The sequence below is a fragment of the Chelonoidis abingdonii genome, chromosome 7 (assembly GCF_003597395.2).
Source record: "Chelonoidis abingdonii isolate Lonesome George chromosome 7, CheloAbing_2.0, whole genome shotgun sequence".
NCBI lineage: Eukaryota > Metazoa > Chordata > Testudines > Testudinidae > Chelonoidis > Chelonoidis abingdonii.
Window position 1 is genome coordinate 46,197,865 of NC_133775.1, and position 24,834 is coordinate 46,222,698.

The following is a 24,834-nucleotide window of genomic DNA, read 5'->3' on the forward strand; positions in this document are numbered from 1 at the left end:
GCATCTACTTTCGGAGCGTTGCACTGTGGTAGGTATCCCACAGTTCCCGCAGTCTCTGTTGCCCATTGGAATTCTGGGTTGAGCTCCCAATGCCTGATGGGGCAAAAACATTGTCATGGGTGGTTCTGGGTACATGTCATTAGCCCCCCGCCACTCCCTCCATGAAACCAAAGGCAAAAAATCATTTCTCGCCTTTTTCCCTGGGTTATCTGTGCAGATGACATACCATGGCAAGCATGGAGCCTGCTCTGCTAACTGTCACCGTATGTCTTCTGGGTGCTGCTGGCAGATGTGGTATTGCAGTGCTACACAGCAGCAGCACCTTGCCTTTGCAAGTTAGCGAAGATGGTTAGCAGCCCTAATGTACCGTCTGCTGCTGTCTCCTGGTACCTCCCACCTCGCTGACGCCACCTATCATCTTGATCCGGCCACCTGTCCTCTTGAGTGTCCCTCTTGTCCTCTCGTTCATTTTGTGCTTTCCTGCACTCTGACATTGTCTGCCTCCACGCATTCTGCTGGGCTCTTTCAGTGTGGGAGGACTGCATGAGCTCAGAGAACATTTAATCACGAGTGCGGTTTTTTTGCCTTCTAATCTTCGCCAGCCTCTGGGATGGAGATGTTACTTGGAGCGTTGAAACATTTGCAGCTGCAGGAGGTAAAAAAGGGAGAGTAGTACTTAAAAAGACACATTTTAGAGAACAATAGGTAGCCTCTTTCACAGTGAACCAAGCTGTTAACATTACATAGCACGTGTGCTTTCTTTACAAGGTCGCATTTTACCTCTTATATTGAGGGCCTCCCGGTTTGGTGTGAGAGATCACACATGTAGAGCCAGCAGGCAACAGAATTTGGCTTGCAGGCAGACATGGTAAGCCAGTCTTTTGGCTTCTTTAACCTTCATAACATGTGGGAATGATTTCAAACAGCAGAGCCCTCATGTCCCATACCAAGCACCCGTTGGGTTGGCCATTTAAAAGGAGGGGCTGAGATTTTCGGGTTAATGTGCAGCACAAAACCAACTAACCCCTCCCCACACACTGTTCTCTGGGATGATCGCTTCATCTCTCCTCCCAAGGCATGGCACACAGCAGGAGTGATTTCTGTTCAGCCACAGGCAAACAGCCCAGCAGGAATGGTCACCTCTGAATGTCCCCTTAATAAAATTCCCCTATTTCAACCAGGTGACCATGAATGATATTACTCTCCTGAGGATAACACAGAGAGATAAAGAACAGATGTTGCTTGAATGCCAGCAAACACTGGGACCATACGCTGCCATGCTTTGTTGTGCAATGATTCCAGACTATGTGCTACTGGCCTGGCATGGTAATGACGGATGGAATAAGTCTGCCCTCCCCAGAAACCTTTTGCAAAGGCTTTGGGAGTACATCCAGGAGAGCTTCATTGAGATGTCACTGGAGGATTTACACTCCATCCCCATACACGTTAACGGACTTTTCCAGTAGCTGTACTGGCCGTGAATGCATTCCAAATCTTCAGGGCAAATTAATCATTAAACACACTTGATTTTAAACCATGTACAATATTTACAAAGGAACGCTCACCAAAGGTCCCTTCTCTGCCTTCTAGGTCTGGAAGCCTGCCTTGGGTGGGTTGGGAGCGTACTGGCTCCAGGGTGATAAACAGTTCCTGGCTGTCGGGGAAAATGGTTTCCCTGCTTGCTTGCTGTGCGCTATCTTCAACCTCCTCCTCTCATCATCTCCCTCATTCCCAAAATCCACATGCCTGTTGCGTGAGAATCCATTGACGGAGTCCACGCACAGGGCTGAGGTAGTTGTAGGGGCACCCCCTAGCATGGCAAGCAGCTCATCCTAACAGCGGCATGTCTGGGGCTCTTATCCGGAGTGGCTGTTTACCTCTCTGGTTTTTTGGTAGGCTTGCCTCAGCTCCTTAAGTTTCACACTGCACTGCCATGGGCCCCAGTTGAAGCCTCTGTCCTTCATGCCCTTGAAGATTTTTTAAAATGTTTTGGCATTTCTTCTTTTAGAATGGAGTTCTGATAGCATGGATTTGTCTACCCATACAGCGATCAGATCCAGTACCTCCCATTCAGTCCATGCTGGAGCTCTTTTGCGATTTTGGGACTCCATGGTCACCTCTGCTAATGAGTTCTGCATGGTCACCTGGGCTGATCAGCTTGCCACAGTAGCCAAACAGGAAATGAAATTCAAAAGTTCGCGGGGCTTTTCCTGTCTACCTGACCAGTGCATCTGAGTTGAGAGTGCTGTCCAGAGTGGTCACTATGGAACAATCTGGGATAGCTCCCAAGGCCAATTGCGTCCACACTACCCCAAATTTGACCCAGGCGGGTCGATTTCAGCGCTAATCACCTCGAACAGGAGGAGTACAGAAATCAATTTTAAGAGCCCTTTAAGTTGACAAAAATGGCTTCGTTGTGTGGACAGGTGCAGGGTTACATCGATCTAATGCTGTTAAATTTGACCTAAACTCGTAGTGTAGACCAGGGCTATGAGTCCACAAAGTCTTTAGCTAATGCCCAGGCTTTCTCAGATTAGAGCACAAAGCTTTTTACAAAGCCAGATTCTTTCTACTTTTAGGAGAAAATGTTGAATGCCAGTTGAAGAAAACTATAATCTACGAGTCTTATCTATTATGCAGAATTTTTCACGGAGCACCTGTGAATGTCTTATTGTCTAACCAGCTGTTTTCATTGCCCCTCAAAAAATGCATCTGCACAGTTCATGGCAGAGAACCTCCGAGTTTGTAACGAGATTTGGTCTTGTAGAGGTTGCAGTGCCACAGTAAAAATATCTGTATAGAGATTACAGCTGAGTCTGGAGTTTGGGTTCTGAAGCCCACCCTGCCCAAGGCATCAGAGCCCAAGTTCCAGCTCAAGTCACATTGTCTACACAGCTATTTTTAGCATGGTAGCAGGAGCACCATGAGCCTGAGTCTGTCAACCCATGCTTGGAGGCTTGTTGCCGCGGCCTTCCACTCATTGTGTAGATATACACAGAAAGTCTCTGGTTCTGTTGCCCCTTCCAGTTGTCATAGCCTGACACGAGTTCTTGCTCCTCTTCTGTGCCCTTGCAGCTCAGTTGCAGGCCCCAGCATATGGCCTAATTCTAAACCTGAATCCAATCAGGGGCCAGCCTTTCTGCTTGGCTACTTCCATGCCAATCTATTCTTCCCCTTCCACCTCCTGTGAAGATGCTAAAGTTTGCCGGAGGAGAGATCTGCTTCCCTCCAACTTAGCAGGCCCACTAGCCACCAAAATGTGCTTTTATGCTGGAGCTGTACTGAATAGACATCCTATGACCAAAGCCTCTCCCTGATCTGCTCCAGACCCCAATAGTTTAATGCACCCATATGACTCATTCCCTTCCCCTCACATTCCTAGTAGTTTAGAATGCAGTTCAGTAGTAGTTAAAACTATAAGTGCTAAGAAACTAGAAAGTACAATTTTATGCCCCAGTGATCATACTTTTATAGGGTGGTGTGGTTGGTGTGACCACAATCAATCGACATTTTAGTTTGAAAACTGAAAGTCTAATGAGTAGGCATGAGGATGTATAAATATCTGCCCATATGAATTTTTCAGTTTGTAGCTTATTCTATTTTCAAATTAGAGGTGGCAGGAATATTATAAATGGGTTTTAGGTGGTTTTGGTCTGGTTTTATTTATTTATATAATTATTTATTTTTACTTTTCAGAAAGGGCTCACTTTTTTGTTCTAGGTGTTTGAAAATTTTTATTCTACACTTGGAGAGTTTGGGAGGGGGCAGGAAACCATCCCTTATATTAGTTATAAAATTGCTTCTTGAAAAAACTGCTTCCCATGAAAAGTTAAAAGAGAGGAGTGGGTCAAAACAGTGCTTGTAATGGAAATATTTTTATCACAACCTTGAGTGTGGAATCGTGAATAAAATAGTGCTGTGAATGTGCATAGGACTTCCACATAGCACAAAAAAGAACAGTTACTTTTCCAAACACCTTGCAGTTGAATTCAGAGCAACATATTAAACAGGATGACAATTCTAGTACAAGGTCAAAAGACTGAGACTCTTGTGGCAAGTTATTTTTAATGAGGGACCCGAAGCAGAAGGACAGTTGGTACACACAGTGGGAAGTTTTCGAAGTACAGTATAGACAGTGTCCTGACAGAAAATGCAAAGTCACAAGTACTCCACAACTTCAATCACACTGTAATTGCCAGGTACACTTTCCTGGCATTCATAGCTCATGGAAGTGGGTGGAAAAAAAAAAGTTAAAAAATATTCAGGGAATCAGAATTTTGGTACCAAACCTTGTTCTTTGCTTCTGGGCTGCCAGGTGCTTAGTGAGCTGTGAAGGCAGCATCTTTAGCTCTTGGTGGGAGGGACCAACTTGTGTGGCTCTGTAGCAAAACTCCAGGCTTAATCTGAGTTAGTGGTAATGGGATCCACAATAATTTACCATGAGGCCTTAAGGCTTTGATGGAAAATCCTGCCTCCACTGAGATCAATGACAAAACTGCCATTGCATTTACCAGGTTCAGGGTTTCATCCTTAAGTGATAACTGAAGAGTGGGAAATGGTAGATTTCCCAGAGAGCTCAGAGGAAAGGGAAAAAAATGCCACTGGCCAAGAGCACCATGTTATGCTGCTAGGTAATACTGAGAAAGGAAAAAACTCAGCTCATAATGTAGCAGGAACAAGAGCTAGGATTGTCAACACTCCAGGAGTGCTCTGGGGTCTATAGGAATTAAAGATTAATTTTTTAATTGAAGAGTATATCATCTGATGAAATCTCCAGGAATTCACCCAACCAAAATTGGCAACCCTAACAAGATCCCAAACCTGTCTGAATAATCCATTTCAATCTGCTGCATGAAACAAACATGAATTGAGTTTCAAGGGCTTAACACAGTTACCTTTACACTTCATCATACTTCTCCAGTGACTGAGCATGGGGAGAAGAAAAGTAAGAGATGCTTCCTTTGGCTATTGTCAGTCTCTTGTCACCTTGTTTATCCTGGGCTGATGACGTGATTGCCATTACAATGGCATGATTTAAACAGTTCCATTACACATGACTTTGGTTTTTATTTTGGATTAATGGAACTTTTCAGCTAGTGCCTGAGCCTGAACATAAACTCAATCAACAGAATGGTATCTATGTCCCTCCATGTTGGTGTTTGAATACCTGTATGATTTGGATTCTGTAACAATGCTTTTTGTTTTAATAATCAGATTCAATGAGCATCATAGTGATACCTATACATAAAATAACTTGAGGGAATAATATGATTGCTAACGTCTTCTGGAGGCTAATGCTGTAAATGAATCTGTGCAGACACCACTACTTAAGAAACATATTGGGCAAGATTTTTTGGCTGGTGTAAATTAGTGTTATTCCATTGAGGTTGATGAAGCTTGCTGTTTTGCACCAATTGAGAATCTGGCCCATGTGACCCAATTCTTCACCGCCTTGCATCTTGTGTAATTGTTTACACATGTGCACAGTTGAAAGAACAAATTTCAGGCCGGTGGAAAAATCAAGCGCTTTGATTCATATTTGAAAATAAAGGTCTTTTCAGTATAAAGTACTACATACTATGCAGCAAGAAGGCCTTATTTGGAATACTTTTTTCAAATAAATAGCTAGTTTTGAAAGGGTGCTTTGTTTTGTTATTTCTTTGTTAAATGTCTGACTTCCATTTGCTAACTGAATGTAATCTTTTTTTTTTCCTTTTAGAAAAGTGTTCTCCTGGTTATTTGGAAAATGGTAGATTTCTGTCTAGCTACAGGAACACCTACAAAGAAGGTGATGAAATTTCATATGTGTGTTCTCCTCATAATCTGGAAGCCAGAGCTACATGCACAAAGAATGGCTGGTCACCTGCTCCAACATGTACTTCTATCAGTAAGGAACGTTCATGTTCTATTGATCTGCTTGTTAAAATACTTGTAGACATATTACTATCATCATCTGCCTGAAATGAAAACAAAAATACCAGTCCTAGCAGGTGACTTGTCATGACAATGCACATTTCTGACCTGAGCAACTGTGTGATCATATTGCATTGACCTTCAAAGTTCTTCACCCACCCCTGCTTGTTGTATGTACGGTGACCCAGGTGTCTGGTTTTTGACCAGAACACCTGGTTAAAGGGGATCCTGGCAGCTTTGGTCAGCACCACTGACTGGGCTGTTAACTGTCGAGTTGGCAGTGCTGCGCAGCAGGACTGGCAGGATCCCTGCTAGCCTTGGTGCTGTTCCCGGGAAGCAGACAGCATGGCCCCCTCAGGCCCCTATGCATAGGGGCATCCAGGGGGCTCTGCATACTGTCCCAGCACCAAGCGCTGTTCCCACAGCTCCCACTGGCCGGGAACCATGGCCAATGGGAGCTGCGGGGGTGGTGTCTACAGACAGAGCAGGGCGCAGAGCTGCCTGGCTTCACCTCCATGTAGGAGCCTGAGGGGGGACATGCTGCTGCTTGAGGTAAGCGCCGCCCGAAGCTTGCACCCCTGAATTCCTCCTGGGCCCCAAACCCCTGCCCCAGTTCTAACCACCCAACTGCCTCTGAACCCTTTGGTCCCAGCCTAGAGCACACTCCTGCACCCCAAAACCCTCATCCCTGGCACCACCCCAAAGCCTGCACTCCCTCCCACACTCCTTCCTGCACCCCAACCCCCTGAGCCAGCCCAGTGAAAATGAGTGAATGAGGGTGGGGAGAATGAGTGATGGGGGGTGGGGGCGAAGTGTGTGAGAGGCCTTGGAGGAAGGGTGGGGCAGCAGGTGGGGCAAGGCTGTTTGATATTGTGCCAGTGGAAAATTGGCAGCCCTAATCGTTTCATTTTTAAAAGTTAGATAGTTAACTCTTTGGGACAGGTACCAGGCATTTCTTTGTCTTCTGTGTAGAGATGAGCACATCTTTTTGTAATAAAATAATAATAATAGTCCCTAACCCCGCTGCCCAACCCTGTTCTTCCATAACTCAACCCCATAGCCATTCTTATTCCCACCTCTCAGCACTAAAAATAAAAATGTAGCTGTGGCCATTTGAGCTGTGGGAGGAGCTAGCCTCCCCGCACATGATCCTGTCAAAGATAATAGGTGTGTACTGAGGTGGCTAGCCACTTGCATCACCACAGCAGTACTCCTATTTTTAATGTGCTAGTTCAATTGGAGCAAAATATGTCTCTTCATGCTAGAATGTACAAGTTTCCAACTCTTATGTAGACATACCTACAGTCTCAGTGCCTGGCATGAGTGTGGCCCCTAGGAACCAAGAGAGACAACTGCAAGGAAAGTTCTGCTCAGCCCTTGCCACCTTGGGCTTGAGCATGTTCAGTACAGATGGAATCTTCAGAGAATAACCAAGCTCCAAATCTGTACTTTAATAGGTTTATAACAAGGCCAAATTTGGGTACATTTTTCTGAGGACAGGAAAAAGTGAATCTTTGACACCAGGTGGACACCACAGCCAAGTGTTGAGTCCCTGCTCCAAACCATGGAAGTGCTAGAGGTTCTCAACATAACAGCTCTAACAATAACTTAACATCGACAAAACAGAATATTTTACTCAAACATCAGTCTCCAAAACAGCAAAACCGTTTCAGCTCAAACTTTTCAAAACAAAACAAAAAATGATGCTGAGGCAGACACCAGACATGGAAAATTTCAGTTCCAATGGTTAAAGTCTAGCAAAGTTACAAGCAATTAGAAATGGGATTTTATCATTCAGAGAATCGGGCAAATTTAATAAAAGATGTTACTATTAGCTCCACCTAATATTTATAAATTGTGACATTTAGCCACTGGTCTGGCCTGTGTTTAGGGATACTGTGGAGGCAAATTTCAGAGTGTTACCCGTGTTAGTCTGTATCAGCAAAAATGACAAGGAGTACTTGTGGCACCTTATAGACTAACAAATTTGTTTGGGCATAAGCTTTCGTGGGCTAAAACCCACTTCATCAGATGTAAGACAGCTACCATCTTTTCATATACTGCTATATATATCTTCCTACTGTATTTTCCACTCCATGCATCTGATGAAGTGGGTTTTAGCCCATGAAAGCTTATGCCCAAATATATTTGTTAGTCTATAAGGTGCCACAGGTATGTCTCATTTTTGTTGAGGCAAAGTAATCCAGGGAGCAGCTGTGCTCCAGGAAATCCTCTCTTTCTGTTCTCTACCAGGCATGAGTTGTGTGTGCATTACACCTTCTTTTGGGATAATGCAGCATGTTCCTCTGTCTATACCTGGTCAGCACTTCTGGGTGTTGCAAAGTGGGTTAAAACCATGGATTCACTTTGCCCCTCTGGCTCTCCTTCCTCCATGGCGTGGCTTGCACAGTTTGTCTGGTAGCTCTGGGTGCTTGAACATCAGTTAAGATATCATGTATAAAATCAAGTCCTCAACCTCCATAACAAAATTCAGACAAACACATCCTGCCTCAAAGCCTCATTCCCTCCCTGTCTCTACTCTCCCCAAATGCCCAAGAAAGTAGATGGGCTGCGCAGTGTATCCTGGAAGTCAGCAAATTCAGGGAGAGAGTGAATTCCAAAACTGAATGCCTCTCCAGGATAATGCCCTGCTACAAACACCCTCTCCTTTAAACTGAGGGGGCCTAGCATGAATGCTCTATTGATCACAGTTGTGGAAATATTGCAGTGGGTGAGGCTGTCTTTGAAGAAGGCAGGTTAAGTGATAATGTCTATATGATGTTTTATCACTGTCTTTCTCACTGATGAGCCCCTTATGATTTGAAGGTGCTTCACCAAATTACTTGTACATACAGCACACACGATACAAGGACAGAATTTTCCCCGCAAAATGAGAGCTGATAGTGTCAGAATCAAAATGACCATTTTCAGTTCAACCATCTTTTAGATTGACTTTGAGAAATCAGTATCGGGAATGATTGTGAGCGATAAGAAACACTGATATGCACTATGATTTCTTACCTTCCTCTCCCACTCTCCAAAAGTATGAAGGAACTTCTTGTTCACAAAATTTTTAAATAGCTTTCCTCCATTTCATTTCAGGTGTACCTCTTCTTGTGGTCACCCTACATCTGTGAAAAGCATGTTAATTAATAGTATTTATCTTGAGATAATGTCATACTCTCTCTATTTTAGAAATCTGTGAAAAAGTTGAGATACAAAATGGTTATTTCTCTGAAAGTAGGAACAGATTTAATTTAAACGAGGAAGCAAAATATGGGTGTCAGATTGGTTACATAACTCCAGAAGGAAATGAGTTGGGAAAGACACAGTGCCTTCAAGAAGGATGGACTCCTTTACCAAAGTGCATTAGTGAGTAATTTAATGATTGAAGAACTCTCTACTTTGCTCCTTTTTCCCCCTGAGCACCATGTTCAGGTCTGGGGAGAAGCTTGCAGCTTCATGTGGGGAAACTTACAAGGCTGAGGCTCCTTGGGTTATGCCTTACTATGACTGGACAAAATTAATCTATTATTTGGGGGAGGTATTACCATCATAAATAAAATAACTTACCATTGACTGATCAGAATTTAAATCATAAAGACTTAAATTTTATGTAAAAGCATCAGAGCACAAAATTATAAACACTTTCTTCCAATTGTTGTCACTTGAGGTATCTTAGTTATAGTCCTCTGGTTTTGGGAGTCCCTTCTCTCTAGATGATAGGAAATACGGTGATTAAAATGGACAATTAAATCTCCCACTTTTGTGGGACTATAACTCCAATATTAACCCAGTCTAAGTGGGGGTCATCTCTTCCTTTTATTTCAGGCTGCCTTATTTCTTGGCTATTCCTCTTTTTACCCTATTAGTATCCACATACACACAACATAAAAGAACTTGATTATAATTTGTCTTCAAATGAAGTCCATTCCATCGCTCAGAGAAGAGTATTAAATAAACAGCATAGCTACCAAGACCTAGAAAATCCCATCTACGTTATCTGTCTGTGAAATACAGGAACTTTAAGTTGTTCGCAGTTCTGGCTCTGCAAAGTGGTGTCCCGTACGATAGCACCTGCAATAACTCTTATACACTGGGATGTTTCACACAGAATAGTCTGCAAAATTGGCTCAATAAATGAATAAACCTTCCTTTGGATGCATGGTTCTTTATAAAGTAGTCTCCTGTATTTCCAGTCAAGAATAATTCTCATGTTTCTACAGGGAGGAGATTCCCTGCAATTTGTGACTCATTTGGAAATCAGCAGGGAAGTGTCTGGCTTTTGTGGTGTTCATGAATGTTATGATTTGAAAATATAGGTAGTGAAAATGACAGTGCCAACGCATGGATTAGTTTGGTTGGTAAACAAAGACCAGATCCTCAGATGAGATAAAACAGGTCTAAGTGTTAGGGACACATAATTGAATGCAGTAAGAACTCCTTATTTACTATTGTATGCTGCTTTCCACCTTTGCCTTTTTATATGTATAAGGCCCAATTCTCCTCCTGTTCCATCTGCTTTGCATAGTTCTGACTGCAGAAAACAGCCAAAAAATAGTTGGTTGGTTGGATTCCCCCCAGATATAAAGGTGTGACTAGGGAAAAGGCATCATAACTGGGATGTCCTGGCTCTTCTGGCTGCTGAAACAACCCTTTGGGGCCATAGAGAACCAGCATAAAATAGCTTGAAGAAGGAGGAACAACCTGAGGATCTGGAAGACAGAAGGTTGGCTTGAAGATATGTTTGTTCTATCCCTTGATCCAGTTCCTTGCTCAGTATAGCTGGAGCAGACCAGAGAATCTGTTCCCTGGCTTCCCTACACTGGAGCAGAATCTAACCCTTACAGATGATGCAAGGGATCATGACTACAACCTAATTGTAACTATCACAGTAACAATGGATATGTCTACACTATGGGATTATTCCAATTTTACAGAAACCGGTATTTGCAAACAGATTGTATATAGTACAGTGCACGCGGCCACACTAAGTACATTAATTCGGCGGTGTGCGTCCATGTACCGAGGATAGCGTCGATTTCCGGAGTGTTGCACTGTGGGTAGTTATCCTGTAGTATTCCATAGTTCCGGCAGTCTCCCCCGCCCATTGGAATTCTGGGTTGAGATCCCAATGCATGATGGGGCAGAAACAGTGTCACGGGTGATTCTGGGTAAATGTCATCAGTCAATTCTCCCTCTGTGAAAGCATTGGCAGACAATCATTTCGCGCCCTTTCCCAGGATTGCCTGGGCAGACACCATAGCATAGCAACTATGGAGCCTGTTTAGCCTCTTTTCACTGTCACCATATGTCTACTGGATGCTACTGACAGACACGGTACTGCAGTGCTACACAGCAGCATTCACTTACCTTTGCAAGTTAGCAGAGATGGTTACCAGTCATATTGTACCATCTGCTGCTTTGCAAATTGCCAATGACAATTACTAGTCATATTGCACCATCTGCTGCTGTCATGGATGCTCCTGGCTGGCCTCGGTGAGGTCAGTCAGGGGCGCATGGACAAAAATGGCAAAGACTTCCCAGGTCATTCTCTTATTTAAGTTTTGTCTAAAGCTAGAGTCAGTCCTGCCTAGAATATCAGGCAAGTCTACTAAAGAACTAGAGAAGCAAACGTCCGCTCCGGGTCAGAGCCCCAGACATCCCACAGAAATGATGAGCTGCATGCCATTCTAGGGGGTGCCCCTACAACACCCCCACCCATTGCTTCCCTCCTGCCCCACCCCTCCTGGGCTACCATGGCAGTTATCTCCCCATTTGTGTGATGAAGTAACAAAGATACGCATGAATCAAGAAACTGACTTTATTGCATCTGCAATCAAGAGATAAAACGCGGAGCCTCCAGCGCTATGATATTCCAGGCAACTGAATCTCATAAGACAAAGCTTAAAGAAGGGAATGATGGAAGTCATTCCCATTTTGCCCAGATGCCCGGCCAACCTCACGAGCCAGCCAGGAGCACTCACGGGATCGATGATGAAGATACAGATATCAGATCAATATTCACCGTCTGCATCAGGAAGGGAAGGCAATGGCGCTGCTGTGTAATGCTGGCAACACCAGCATCTGCCAGCAGCATCCAGTAGACAATAGGTGACATTGAATAAGGCGAGAAATGATTTTTTTTTCCCTTTTTCTTTCACGGGGTCGGGAAGGGGAGGGTTGACGACATTAACCCTGAACTACCCGCAACAATATTTTTGACCTTCAGGCTTTGGGAGCTCAGTCAAGAATGCAAATGACTTTGGAGAAGTGTGGGAACTGTGGAATAGCCAGAGTCCTAGTCCCCCCCTCCCCCATCCTAGCATCCATTTGATTCTTTGGCTTCCCGTTATGCTTGTCTCAGATCCTAAGTTTCACGCAGCACTGTGTTGAGGCTCTGTTGTGGCTTCTCTCTATCATAGCCTTGGAGATTTTACAATGCTTTGGCATTTGTCTGTTAGAACAGAGTTCTGATAGAACAGATTCATCCCCCATTACAAAGATCAAGCTTTCAGTAATCTCCCATAACAGTCAAATCGCTGGAGCTCTTTTTGATTCTGGGACTGCATGGTCACCTTGCTAATCGGCACTCACTGGGCAAAACAAAATGAAATTCAAAAGTTGTGAGGGCCTTTTCCCGTCTAATGGCCAGTGCATCCAAGTTCAGATGTTGTCCAGAGCGGTCACAATTGTGCACTTGGATTGCGCTCGAGGCCAATACGTCAATTGTGGCAACTACAAGCCTAATCAAAGAGCAAACTGATTTCAGCGCTCTACTCCCTTGTCAGGGAAGGATTACAGATACCGACATTAAGAGCCCTTTATATCGATATAAAGGCTTTGTTGTGTGGATGGTGCCAGGTTAATGCGATTTAAACGCTGCTAAATTCGATATAGATATAAGTATAGTTAGACACCAAGGCCCAATATGTACAGGTGACTGAGGTGAAAGTACAAGTATACTAGCGACAGACGTCAAAATAGGTTAATAAAGTCACAGCTGAGTTAACCAAAGATAAGATAGTATGCCCAGACATAGGAAATCAGCAATGCTGAATCAAGAACAATTATAGCATAGTACCTGTCGACAATGAAGACATAGGATTGACTAGAGAGATTGAAGTCACTCATTCAATCACTATGTAAGATTTACAATAGAACAAAACATATAGTCTAAGAATAACGACCTATCACAGTTGGTAGAGAACGATTCATTCAAAAACTTGAAGCAGAATATCCTTCGCCAGTTTGTCATCTTACAACGTCAAACTGGCATCACATCGATATCTCTTTACACACATTTTTAAAGAAAAGTTCTATCTGTGCTCTAAGCAATATATGGTGTAACTATTTTTTTTCACACCATTTTCCTAAAATTATGGAGCCATAACAAAGGTGTAAAAGTGCATACTTAGAGCTCAATATACGAAAGATGTTTAGAATAATTCTCTTTAGAACTCAAATTGACTAATTAAAGGAAAAAAATAACTAAAATTCCAATCTGATAGTCATCACAACGACAACAGAAATGGTGAAACAATATCCTCGTTCACGAAGCATATTAAGTTCCACACACACTCAAACGGTGTTTTCTCGGCCTGAAGAAATACTGGAAATAATGAATGTGCAGATGGATAACAAACTGAAATAAAATCCACCTACAAACAGGTTTATACAGGCGTGTGGCATAAATGGATGGACTCCTGAAAGCCCACAGTGTCTTGCGTAAAAGCGCCTGTTTTGTTGTTAATAAACTAACTACTCTGGCAGAATGAAATTCCTTTGACTGTATATTGCTATATGATTACTTAGTTTAACATAGCTCTGATGTCAGGTGGCAGGTTACATTGTGCATAATCGACTGGGGAAGTGTTCATGTCTTCTGGGACATGTGCAAGAATCATTATTGCAATTCAGTCAGCTAATCCCCAGAGAAAGTGTGTTCTTCTCCAGATTACTTTGTACATCTTTTCAGGAGTCAGATCTTGTCTTGCAACCTCCAAGTTTAACCTCGTTCTGCAAATCAGACATAAAAAGTCCACTATTACGAAAAAAGGCTTCTTTCTTCTTTTACTCATACTAATAATAAATTAATCCCTTGAATATAAATATATGTACTTACATCTCACGCATTCTACACAGGGAGGACTAGCTGTTGTGTGCAAGCATCGTGCCATGAGGTGTTCCCCACATGTTACTGACACACCCAGATATTACTTGCAATAAGGACATAAAATACGCTCCCTACTGGGTCAGGCCTCTGAAGGAAGTCCTGAAGAAGGGTTGGAGGTCGCTGGGGTATCTACGCTCTAACCGCACCAGATCCAATTATGCTGGATTGAGAGCTTATTCGTGCTGCTCACAAAAGCGCATCTGCTGTTCCAGACTCTGGATGGAGCTAACTCTGATTCAAACAGAGTCCAGATTAAATTAAAAAGTATTGGAACCATTGGGAAATAAGAGTAATAAAGAGCACTGGAAACTGCAGAAATTATTATTTACTATAAAGTCAAGACAATCTTACAAAAACTTTTGAACAAGTATAGTTGTAGTTTTAAGTCATGACAAATAACAATCCAAGGTTGAAAAGGCCACATCATTAAACTGATTATTGGGATATTCCAAGTGTGATTTTTCTGGAGTGGATCGAGCTATGAAACATACCATTTCAAATTTACTTGCAAATGTTAAGTAAATAATAGAATGTGGGGAGAAATTAGAAAAGTCACACCCTCATTGTTTAAATGTCACTCTTATTTTCCTCCCACGTTATGTTCCTATTGTGCTTGTTTTTTCGCCTGGCTTGAACCTCTTTTTTTCCCCTACCACTAGAAGGAGTTCTTTATCCTTTTCACAAATTCTCGTAGTTCGTTCAGCAAGTATGCGTTTCCTTGACGGATAACCAAGCCCTGATCCATATCAATAGGTGCCTTTTTCATAGTTGAAATACCTGGTTTTTGATCTAACCCTTTGTTAGCAGCAAAGTCCTGTGGCACCCCTTAAGACTAACAGATGTTTTGGAGCATGAGCTTTGCATGTATCTGACAAGTGGGCATTCCACCCATGAAAGCATATGCTCACAAATACGTTAGTCTATTAAGGTGCACAGACCTTGCTGCTTTTACAGATTCAGACTAACAGGCTACCCGCTCTGAACTTGACCTCTTTTGTTCAAATCTTTGTATTTAAATGCTTTCCCTAGAAATATTGTGCTATAATAATTTTTCTTTCCTTTCCTCACCACCAATCTTTAGCCATAGAATGTGAAATGTGACATTGTCCAAAGGCTCAGTTTCCCCCGAAAGGAAAATATAAAATGGAAAGTGGTAACTTTTTCCTGTTGCAAAAAGTCACAAAAGAGTGGAACCTTGACTCCTCTCAATGCTATAACTTGATGTTCCCAGCATCTCCGAACATGTAAAGGTAAATATCTTCTCTAGCTTATTTAAGTAGGATACCTATTAGTAAATCTGGCTCTTCAATAACTCATAAACTCTTCTGTGGGCTCTTCTGGATCCCAGTTCAAATCCCAAGGTGAACTACCCCATCTATTCTCATGCCAATTCACTTACTAACCCACTGTGCCTTCCTTTCCCATTTGAAACTGTGAATTTGTTTCCATCCATTTTGATTATAGTGAAACAGCCAGTTGTGTGAAGTGGTAGTAGGTTGAACTCAGGGCACTCATTTCCTCTTGTGACCTAAAGTAGGATTTGAATCCAAATCTCCAGATATAAGGTTAATTAATTCATTGGTCAGCTGTGCCATCTTTCTTCACTTGAAGCAGTGAATTTGTGTTTTTTTTTCACTTTTTATTGTAGTCTATTTTTAATTGGAACAACTGTTTAGATATAATCTCTTTGTATTAGAGGAAACCAAAGCTTGTGGAGAGCCACCCAGCATTACCAATGGGAATATTATCAGTGAACTTCATGAGTACTATCAGCATGGCGACTCAGTGGAATATGACTGTGACTACAGTTTTAAAATTATTGGATCAAGAAAAATAGAATGTATTGATGGGGAATGGACATCTTTGCCTTCTTGCACAGGTAAAATGTGTTTTTCACACTTTTAAGATTAATATAGATTAATACTTTTCTATTTTACACTTTTAGAGACTTTCAAAATCAAAACTATACCTACTTAAATGTAACATACTGGCCAGTGTACATAGTTTCTGTACCACAATCCTCTCTGAGATGGAATCAGACCTATGCTAGTGTTTTTATTGACCTGACATCTAAAATACTTCCAACGGTTCACTGGAGAACATCACTTAGTATGCATATTAACTAACATAGTTTTAAAAAATTAAAAGAAATGCGTTATAATATCTTCTTTTAGTTGCAGCATATTTAGAAATCGAACAGATTTTTCTGGTTTTATCTGAAATGAAATTGTGCATTTATAGGAAATAATTACAGATGTTTTTCTGGAATAAAAGGATATTGTGACCTAAAAAAAATAGATAAAATCCAAAGTGTTAACAGATCTACTAGAGGTTCTATGATTGTCTTAGTATGTCTAGTGATTTGGGCTTTGACCCGCTGAAATCGTCATTGGTTATGTTTCCATACTGATCTATGAAAAGTGTAAGGAAAGGGATGTAGTTGCTGGCCTCATTTTAGCACTGTGTAAGCTGAAATTGTTTCCTAGATACTATTTTCCGTGCTTTGCCTAAAATACATGTAAGCAGAACTTTTGATGAATGCCATTGGATAACAGATCAGTTGACTATTTCACTATCATCCAAACATGCTGCTGAATGTTGTTTATTATTATTTATGGAGCACCATAGGTGCACATAGCAAGGTCCCTGTCCCAAGGAGTTATGAGAAAACTAAAACACAAGTAAAATTTTTCTATAGCAAGTGAAAGACAGAAGCATAGAAAAAGATGTTTAATGAAGGGAGAAAAAGCTGCATGCTGCCCAATCTGTGGGAAGCAATTCTATTTGTAGGGGCAACGTGAAATGAAGTACAAAGCCAAGAGTGAAATATAAAATAGAGTGGTTAGCAAAGAGATTTGGGATGGAGCAGTATAAGAAAAGTCATAGCCAGGAAGAAGTTAATTCTCAGTCTTATCAATTTATATAAGGAAGTCTCAGTGTAAGTAGCAGAAAAAGAGAGCAATAAGGAGTTAGGCTTTAAACAGGTACATTGGGGTGACACTGGTCGCCAGCAGGCAGGAGAGCAGAGGCTGCAAATTAAGAAAGGGGAAAGTGTAGAATAATGGGGGTCAGGGAGCTTGCAGTTGTCAACATGGCAGCTGTGTGATTTTTGTTTAAGTTCGTGCGATGTGTGCACTGAAGATGGCAGGAATTTATTTTCTTTAAAATATAAAATAGTATAAAGGGGGTATAGTTCTAGAAGTAATGATAGTAGTGAACTACTAAGCAATTTGTAGTGTGGCATTTGTTGAATGGTGTTATTGATTTGATTTAAATTTCCTTACATATTTTAGTGCTTTCCATTCTTGTGAGGAATATAAATTGAGGCAATTTGCTAAGTTAATATATTTTTGTATGCTGGAAATAGAGAGGAAATATGAGCACAATCCTTACAAAACTTAGCTTGTGAAAAGAGAAAAGCTGAGATACTAGCCCTGGAAGACTGTCCTATTCATAGAGAAGCTGAGGGAAGAGGAGTTTGGAATAAAGGCAAATGTTATTACAAACTAAGCGGCCTCGTTCTGCACCGCCATTTAAGTCACATCCAAAGTTTCACTTCAAAACTTTAAGTGAGCAGCAAGGTCAGGTCCTAAATAATTATTTTAAGTAAAGCTCTTTGATCATGTTTTTATTATTTACCAAAGAATAAAATATGGAATATTTATGCTTCTTTTTCCACAAAGAGGAAAAAACCTGTGGACGTACCAATCCACATATTACAAAGGGAAAACTGTCAATGATAGAACGTCAAGAAGTACTTCTCATGGAGATACAAGTGGAATGATGAATGTCGAAAAAACTATGAAATGGTTGGCCAAAGACGTGAAGTGTCTTAGTGGAGAATGGAATATCTTTGCCTTCATGTGCCTGGTAAAAAGCTAATTTAGATAATACTTTACAGCACTAAATTAACAACTTCATTTAAGGTTGAAATAGAGATTATTCATTCAATATTTAAGCAATACAGTTTAATATAGCTATTAGAACCATTCTTTACATACTATAGTATATTTCATAGTGTGTTGCAAAAGTTAAGCATGTAATAAAAGCATCAGTGGCTTCAACAGGGTTTGCCCTGACCCCACCTTTCAGTGTATTCTCGTTCCAACAAAGGCAGCTCAGCATCTTTGAAAGCTTTACGATGTACACTAAACTAAAAAACATTTTTTATTTTTCTTTGATTCGTTCTCTTCTGTAACTTTAGAGATTACTTATAACAATAGTAGACACACATTCTCAATGGCCATGCATTTTTGCAAATTGAAGCGTCTGCCTTTAAATGGATATTTACTGGACACATCCTATGGATTTATAGCATATTTTAATTTTTTGTGTTGTTTAATTTATGATTAATCTGCTACACATGTTGCACTTCCAGACAATTGAGAGTATAATTATTTTAGAAATTGCCGCCAGCAGAAATAAAAAGAGCTATAGGCCAAAGCAAAGGCTATAACATACAATTGTAAAACAGATGGCACAAACTTATACAAAACAATTTGTAATATGGGAATGACACCCAAAAATTGACTGCATAGGTAAGCTTGTGTAGTTATGTACAAATTGTTCTTTTCTAATTATTATAATTACCAAATATTACATCTACCTTTAGTCTGAGTGAAGTTCAGTAGTTGAAAAAAACACTGGTTTAATCATTAAAACATATATCTGTTTATATGCCCGAAACATAGGAAAAGACAACTCTGCTGCTTTTTAAATTACTGGAATAATTTGACATTCTCTAAACCAGGGTGCGCAAACTTTTTTGGGCCGAGGCCATATCGGGGGATAGAAATTGTAATGGTGGGTCCATGAATGCTTAGTGGGCTTGTTTCAGACAAGACGTTTGATGACGACATATTTCTTTAATGAATCCTATTTATTCCTGTCTTGGATTTCTCTCTGTAATAAAGTGTGGATGATGTGCTATATACACAAAGGGAGGGAGATAGAGAGGGAACTTAGTCTCTATTTCCACTGCAATCCAGTAGGATCAAACAACCAGAAAGTTTCTTTTTTTTTGCTCCCTACGTTCCAACAGCTTTTTTCCAGCTTTCACTCATGTACCCAAAAGCATTATCTAAAGGCTTTCCCGCCAAGACCGTCCCCTCCCTAATGCTTTACTCTAGCTATCTCCTTGGCTTTTCTGCTCCTTCCTTCTTTGTGATGTTCCTTTTCACATGAGACATACAGCTCCCCAGTAAATGCCCCAGCCCCCCCCTGCATTTACTTTCAGTCCAGAGAAACAAACCTTGGTCCATATGGTTCATCTTCTACTCAGTACCTGCCATGTTGCCTGTGTTTCTGGATGGGTGTCCTATTGTTTCAGCTATCTGGCTCCATGAAGGAGCTTAATTGTTTTTCACAGTGAACTGGAATGAAAGTGGTTGTTTATATTTCCCCTCCCTTCCCCCACCTCCAGTTTAAACGGAGGTGTAAATCAATCCACAACAATAGAATGATAGGTTTTGCTGTCTGTTTGACAAAAAAGAGAATCCTGAAGAACTGCTGGGGCTGCATGTGTGTCACACCCTTACAAGGCAACAAGTTCCTGGGTTTTATTCCTTACTGGATGACTATTAAAAAGTCCAGAGCAAAATTTTGTGTCCTACAAATGGATTAGAGTAGCATGAGAGAGTGAGTTCTACTCAGTCTTTAAAATTAAATATTGCATCATGAGGAAAAAGTAAATTCTTTCGGGACACTAAAGTCCTGCTAGAAAATATCATTTCTGCATTGTTGTATGCTTTTTTACTGTGATTTTTAATTGGTTTGCACACCCAGTGAAGACAAAGATGAATATTATCCATGTGTGGGTCCTCATTTGTTTTATTCCTAGGACTTAACTGAGATACGGTCAAATGTATTTAAATTTTTGTTTTGTAATTTTCTTGAATCACCCCCCCTCAACAAAACTGAAATGTTCTAATTGGTTGAAAGGTATTGCAGTTTGAATGCATCCCTGCTCTTTAAAGTGTCCCATATACTGTCTGTCTGTCTGTGCTGTCTGTCTGTTCTATCTATCTACTATATATAACATTCATATTTTTTAGAGAGAGAGAAGTGTGTGGGGGGTGTAGTCGATTGCGTAATGTACAGTGTTTATAGGTAAGAAATTACAATAACCAGGTTAGAAACAACCACTGAAATGGTCTGCTGAAACCAGAGTTTTAATTTTGGGCTAGCACAGAAGGTTTTGTGTTAATATAGTTCTATGAGACATCAGAAATAACAACGCTAACAGTATCCAGATAATTTATGAGTCTGATATATTGACCATTCTTCATTGACTCTGGGAGCTAGCAGCTGAGTTTCAGACAGGGGAAGATATTATAAAGAAAACCTGTGAAATAGATAGAAGCAATACATTAGCCCCGTCCTCTGTTCCCTCCAGCTACTTTAGCCATTGAAGCAGGGTCAAAGATAGGACTTGTCCCACTTTATATTTATAGGCCAGAGTGTTGTCCTGACATATCTCAAGATCTAAGACACTGTTTTCCAACTTTCATTGTTAGCCAAAATTTTCCATGCACAGGTATCTAGCTCAGCTGATTTTTTCCCCATCCTTTGAATAAGTTTCAGTCACACTGTCCACTATTTCTAGAATGAGATCAGGAAAGATACATTATTTTGCCCATTGATAAAACGTTCTTGCAACCTTTTCTTAGAACTGCTCAAGACCCCCATGTTGTGAAGCAGGACTTGAAACTTTGTCAGGGGAGTGTTTTGGCATCAGGGATGTACCTTGTCATAACTGTGAAAATCTGCCAAAATTTGGCCAGATTTAATAAATCTTTGATAAATCTAATTTTTATATTGCTACAGTAGAGACTTTTCAGAGACTTAGCTGTGAATCTCTAAGGATTCTGCTCACTCTCCATCACCCTGACCATATTTGTGCGTACACCATCCCCACAGAGTGACTGAGAGCAGTCCAGCCAGGCTGCAAGGTGCAAAATCATGCTTAATTGCTACTCTGTGTTGGTGTGGGACTGGACATCAGAACTGAGAAACCTGTCTCCTTGTACATCTCTATGGCCCTCTTGCTGGCCCACAGTTAGAATGTAGGAGAGAGAGCTCCCTGACTCCAATAGAGAGGGGGAACGAAGCTGGACTAGGGAAGGGGAAAAAGGTATATTGGGACATGGAGCTGAGGTGAGGAGAGACTGGAGGCTGGCAAGAAGGGGAGATGGAATGGAGAAACTGGTATTTGGACTTGGATGGGGGGAGATTGGGACTTGGGATCTAAATGGAGGAAGGAGGGAATAGCAGCAGATAAGAGGTGGTGGAAGGGAGAGCATGTGAAAAATGAGAGTGTGGGTGGTGGGTGGGTGGGTGGGTGTCTTGGGGGAGACACTAAGAGGAGCCAGATCAGACAGGGAAGGAGAGAAAGGGGAACTGGAGGGCTGGCTGGGCACGTTTCCTAAAGTAAAGTCAGTCCCTATGGACTAAGAATATAATCTTATAAGCAAACATCTGTGAAGATCAATTTGGAAAGAGTTTGTCTCATCTCCACCTGGCACTGGGGTTCATATAGATGACAACCTACCGCTGCTACCAGTTTACTCCATTAACTGAAATGGCAGAGGTCTGTGCAGCAGATCTAAAGGTTCCAACTCTGTACATGATTGATGTGAGTGTCAATAAGATGCCACCACATGATGGACTTTCTATTTTTATGAACTTTTTAAAAAATATATTAAAATTGCGCGCGCACACACACCCACACCACACCCACACACATACAGAGCCATGTTAAAAGAACATTAAGATTTCAACTCAAGCACTCAAAAGTTAAGAAATGCCAAGTATTTTTTTCGCCCCATCTCTGTTGTATCTCACAATATGAATGGAGTCATAGTGTTTAAGGGCAGAAGGGACCACTAGATCATCTAGTCCGATTCCTGTATAGCACAGACCATAAACACCACCCACACACTAAACCTATCAATTGAATGAGACCCAAGTATTACAGCCACAGGAGACTAGACTATTAAGTGCTAGGCTAGAGAATCGGCGGGACAGAAGTGCACCAGTGCCCAGGATCCCACAATAGAAGAGAGAGTAAGTGAGATGTATCCTGATAATCCTGGCAAATGACTGAGAGGAAGGTAAAAGAACCCTAAGGTAACATCCAATATGACCTGGGCTAAAATTCCTCCTTCTTTGAGTGATATCCCTGTGGGTGCTCCTCTTCAGGTGGTGGTGTGTCCTGGAGCCATTGATCGGCCAGATTTAATGGTCTGGTCGGGCCAACGCATGCGCAGCAGCTTCTCGCAGTGCCGTTGGAATCTCTTCAGCGAGCGTGCACAGGCTGACCCTCTTCACTTCCATCTCAACTGTCCTTCTGCTGAAGATGGAGCTTGGAGCTCAGTGCCACAGCTTCTTTCCCCTTGAGATGAGAAAAAATAGATAATTGTTAGTTCAGTTTTTAAATTTTTTCCATGGTTAGTTGAGACAAAAAATCTTAGTTTTCTTCATTTCCAGGTGGTTAACGGTTCCCTGTGGAGCGCAAACCATGTAAAAAAAAATTTCGGTCCACTCGGGACTTTACTTTAGACATACCAGACTCCCCTGGCTTCAAAAGATGTAGCTCTTGCAAGGAGGTTATGCTGAGCTCCGATGGGCACCCCCTCTGCATGAGATGCCTCAGGGAGGCACATGTACCATACAAGTGTATCCACTGCAACAATTTGAAGGCGAGAGCCAGGTGTGCCTAGAATCTATGATGCAAAATGATCTTAATGGAGAAATCACTCCAACATGAATCTGAATTGGACACCACAAAGCCTTTCTCTAAGTGCTCCCCAAGTCAGTCTGAACTGACTAAGAGCACTGTTCCACTCTCTCAAGAAAAGAGGAAGCAAGCCTCGACCTCTCCACAACAGGAACCTCAGAAAAAGTGGTGCCAATGGCCCTGATAGTCAGTACCTATGACTCTCCTGTCCTCTGGCACCGGAATGCACCACTCATAAGAACAAGCAGTTGAGACCACAAACATGCCATGTTTCTTCCTCAGCACCGACAGTACCAACACCTGTGTCGGAGACTGTGCCGACCTTACAACCATCAGTGCCGACACAGGTCTTGGCGCAGCCACCATTCTCAGCACTGTCGCCTCACCCAGTACTAATAGCCAGCACTGCAGTGTGGTCACTGGCCCCAACAAAGGCAAAATAGAAGACTCCTAGACACCCAATTCATACTACTAAGACATCAGTACTGCACCCACTGGCACCACAACTATTCCTGATACAGAAGGACATCACTGTTGCAATGGTGCCAGAATTGCCTCTCCTTGGCAACCTGGGATCATCTATCACACAACTGACCTTACCTATGGTACCATCAATGTTTAGTGACAGTGACAATGAGGACGAAGAGGAGCAAGTGTTTTCACCACAGGGCTCTCCCACATCTCAACAAAAACCTAATGGAGGCACATCATGGCATAAAATCCACCAGTCACGATCTTACTTTCCATGGTATGGACCCCCATAGATGGGTCCCCAAATGGCATTCACGATGCAGTGGCCACCATGAGCAGCATGCAAAGCCCAATATGTTTGGACTTTCTCACCGCTCGTGGCACAGTTCCAGTCCCCTCCTGTATCCCCAGGGCTGGCAACATCAGGGGCGATGGAGGAGATGGCCAATGAACCAGAGGAAGAGACTGCTCCCGAAGCAGTGTCATATGAACATAACTCTTCTCCAGATATAGCCATTATGCCACCTCAACCTACCATGGCTGATGACTTTAAACAATTTCAAGAGCTATTCAAGTGCATAGCACTCAGCCAGGATATCCCTCTAGAGGAAGTCCAAGAGTACCAACACAAACTATTAAAAATTCTACAACCATCTTCTGTGCCAAAAATTACCCTGCCGATCCTCAAACCTGCTGGACAGTATGGCTGATCCTGGTCACTGCCCCCTCAACATGAAAAAGGGTGGACCATGAATATTATGTCACAGCCAAGAGTGTGGATTTCCTGTTTTCTCACCCACAACCAAATTCTCTAGTGGTGGAAGCAGCAAACCATCAGCAAATCACTGGTGGGGCAGCAAACACCGCTTTGTGCCACAGGATCAAGATCATAAGCGTCTAGACCTTTTAGGTCGCAAAGTCTACACCTCCTCGATGCTACAATTCTGCATTGCCACTAGAGTGCCTCTCTGGCTAAATATGACTTGGACAATGATGGGAAACTCTCTTTGAGTTTACCATGTACATAGCAGAAGACAGAAGAGCACAATTCAAATCAGTCCTGTTCAAGGGACAATTGTCACCAGGACGGCCCTACAGGTTTCCCTGGATATCGCGGATACTGCTGCCCGTGCCATGGCTACAGTGATTGTGATATGCAAAGCCTCATGTCTGCAGTATCTGGCAAACCAAAAGACCTCCAGCTGAAGGTTGAGGACCTACCTTTCAATTAGAATAAACTGTTTTTGGCAAAAACTGATGAAGTCCTACACACCATGAAGAAGTGACCCTTCATACACTTGGTATATATACACTACCCGCAAAAAGGAAGCAATACCAACCATACCAACGAAACAGGGATACTCAATACACTCGCCCTCACAGCTCACAGGTGATTCCTGTGATTGACAGTGGGACACAGCTAATATCAATACAGAGTGCTCCCATTTGGACTCTACACTGCACCAAAAGTGTTCTCCAAAACCCTTGCAGCAGTCACAGCTCAGCTGTTCAAACAAGGGATCATAATTTTCCCTTA

General features: G+C 42.0%; 1 protein-coding gene across 1 annotated transcript in view; it reads left to right on the forward strand.

Moving 5' to 3' along the window:
• Window positions 1-24,834, forward strand: part of LOC116827118 (complement factor H-like) — a 138,607-nt gene that overhangs the window by 6,353 nt on the left and 107,420 nt on the right. Inside the window, exons 4-6 of the mRNA XM_075068271.1 lie at window positions 5,720-5,887; window positions 9,109-9,285; window positions 15,786-15,968. Of these exons, the coding sequence (XP_074924372.1) occupies window positions 5,720-5,887; window positions 9,109-9,285; window positions 15,786-15,968 (528 nt within the window). The remainder of the gene's footprint in view (window positions 1-5,719; window positions 5,888-9,108; window positions 9,286-15,785; window positions 15,969-24,834) is intronic.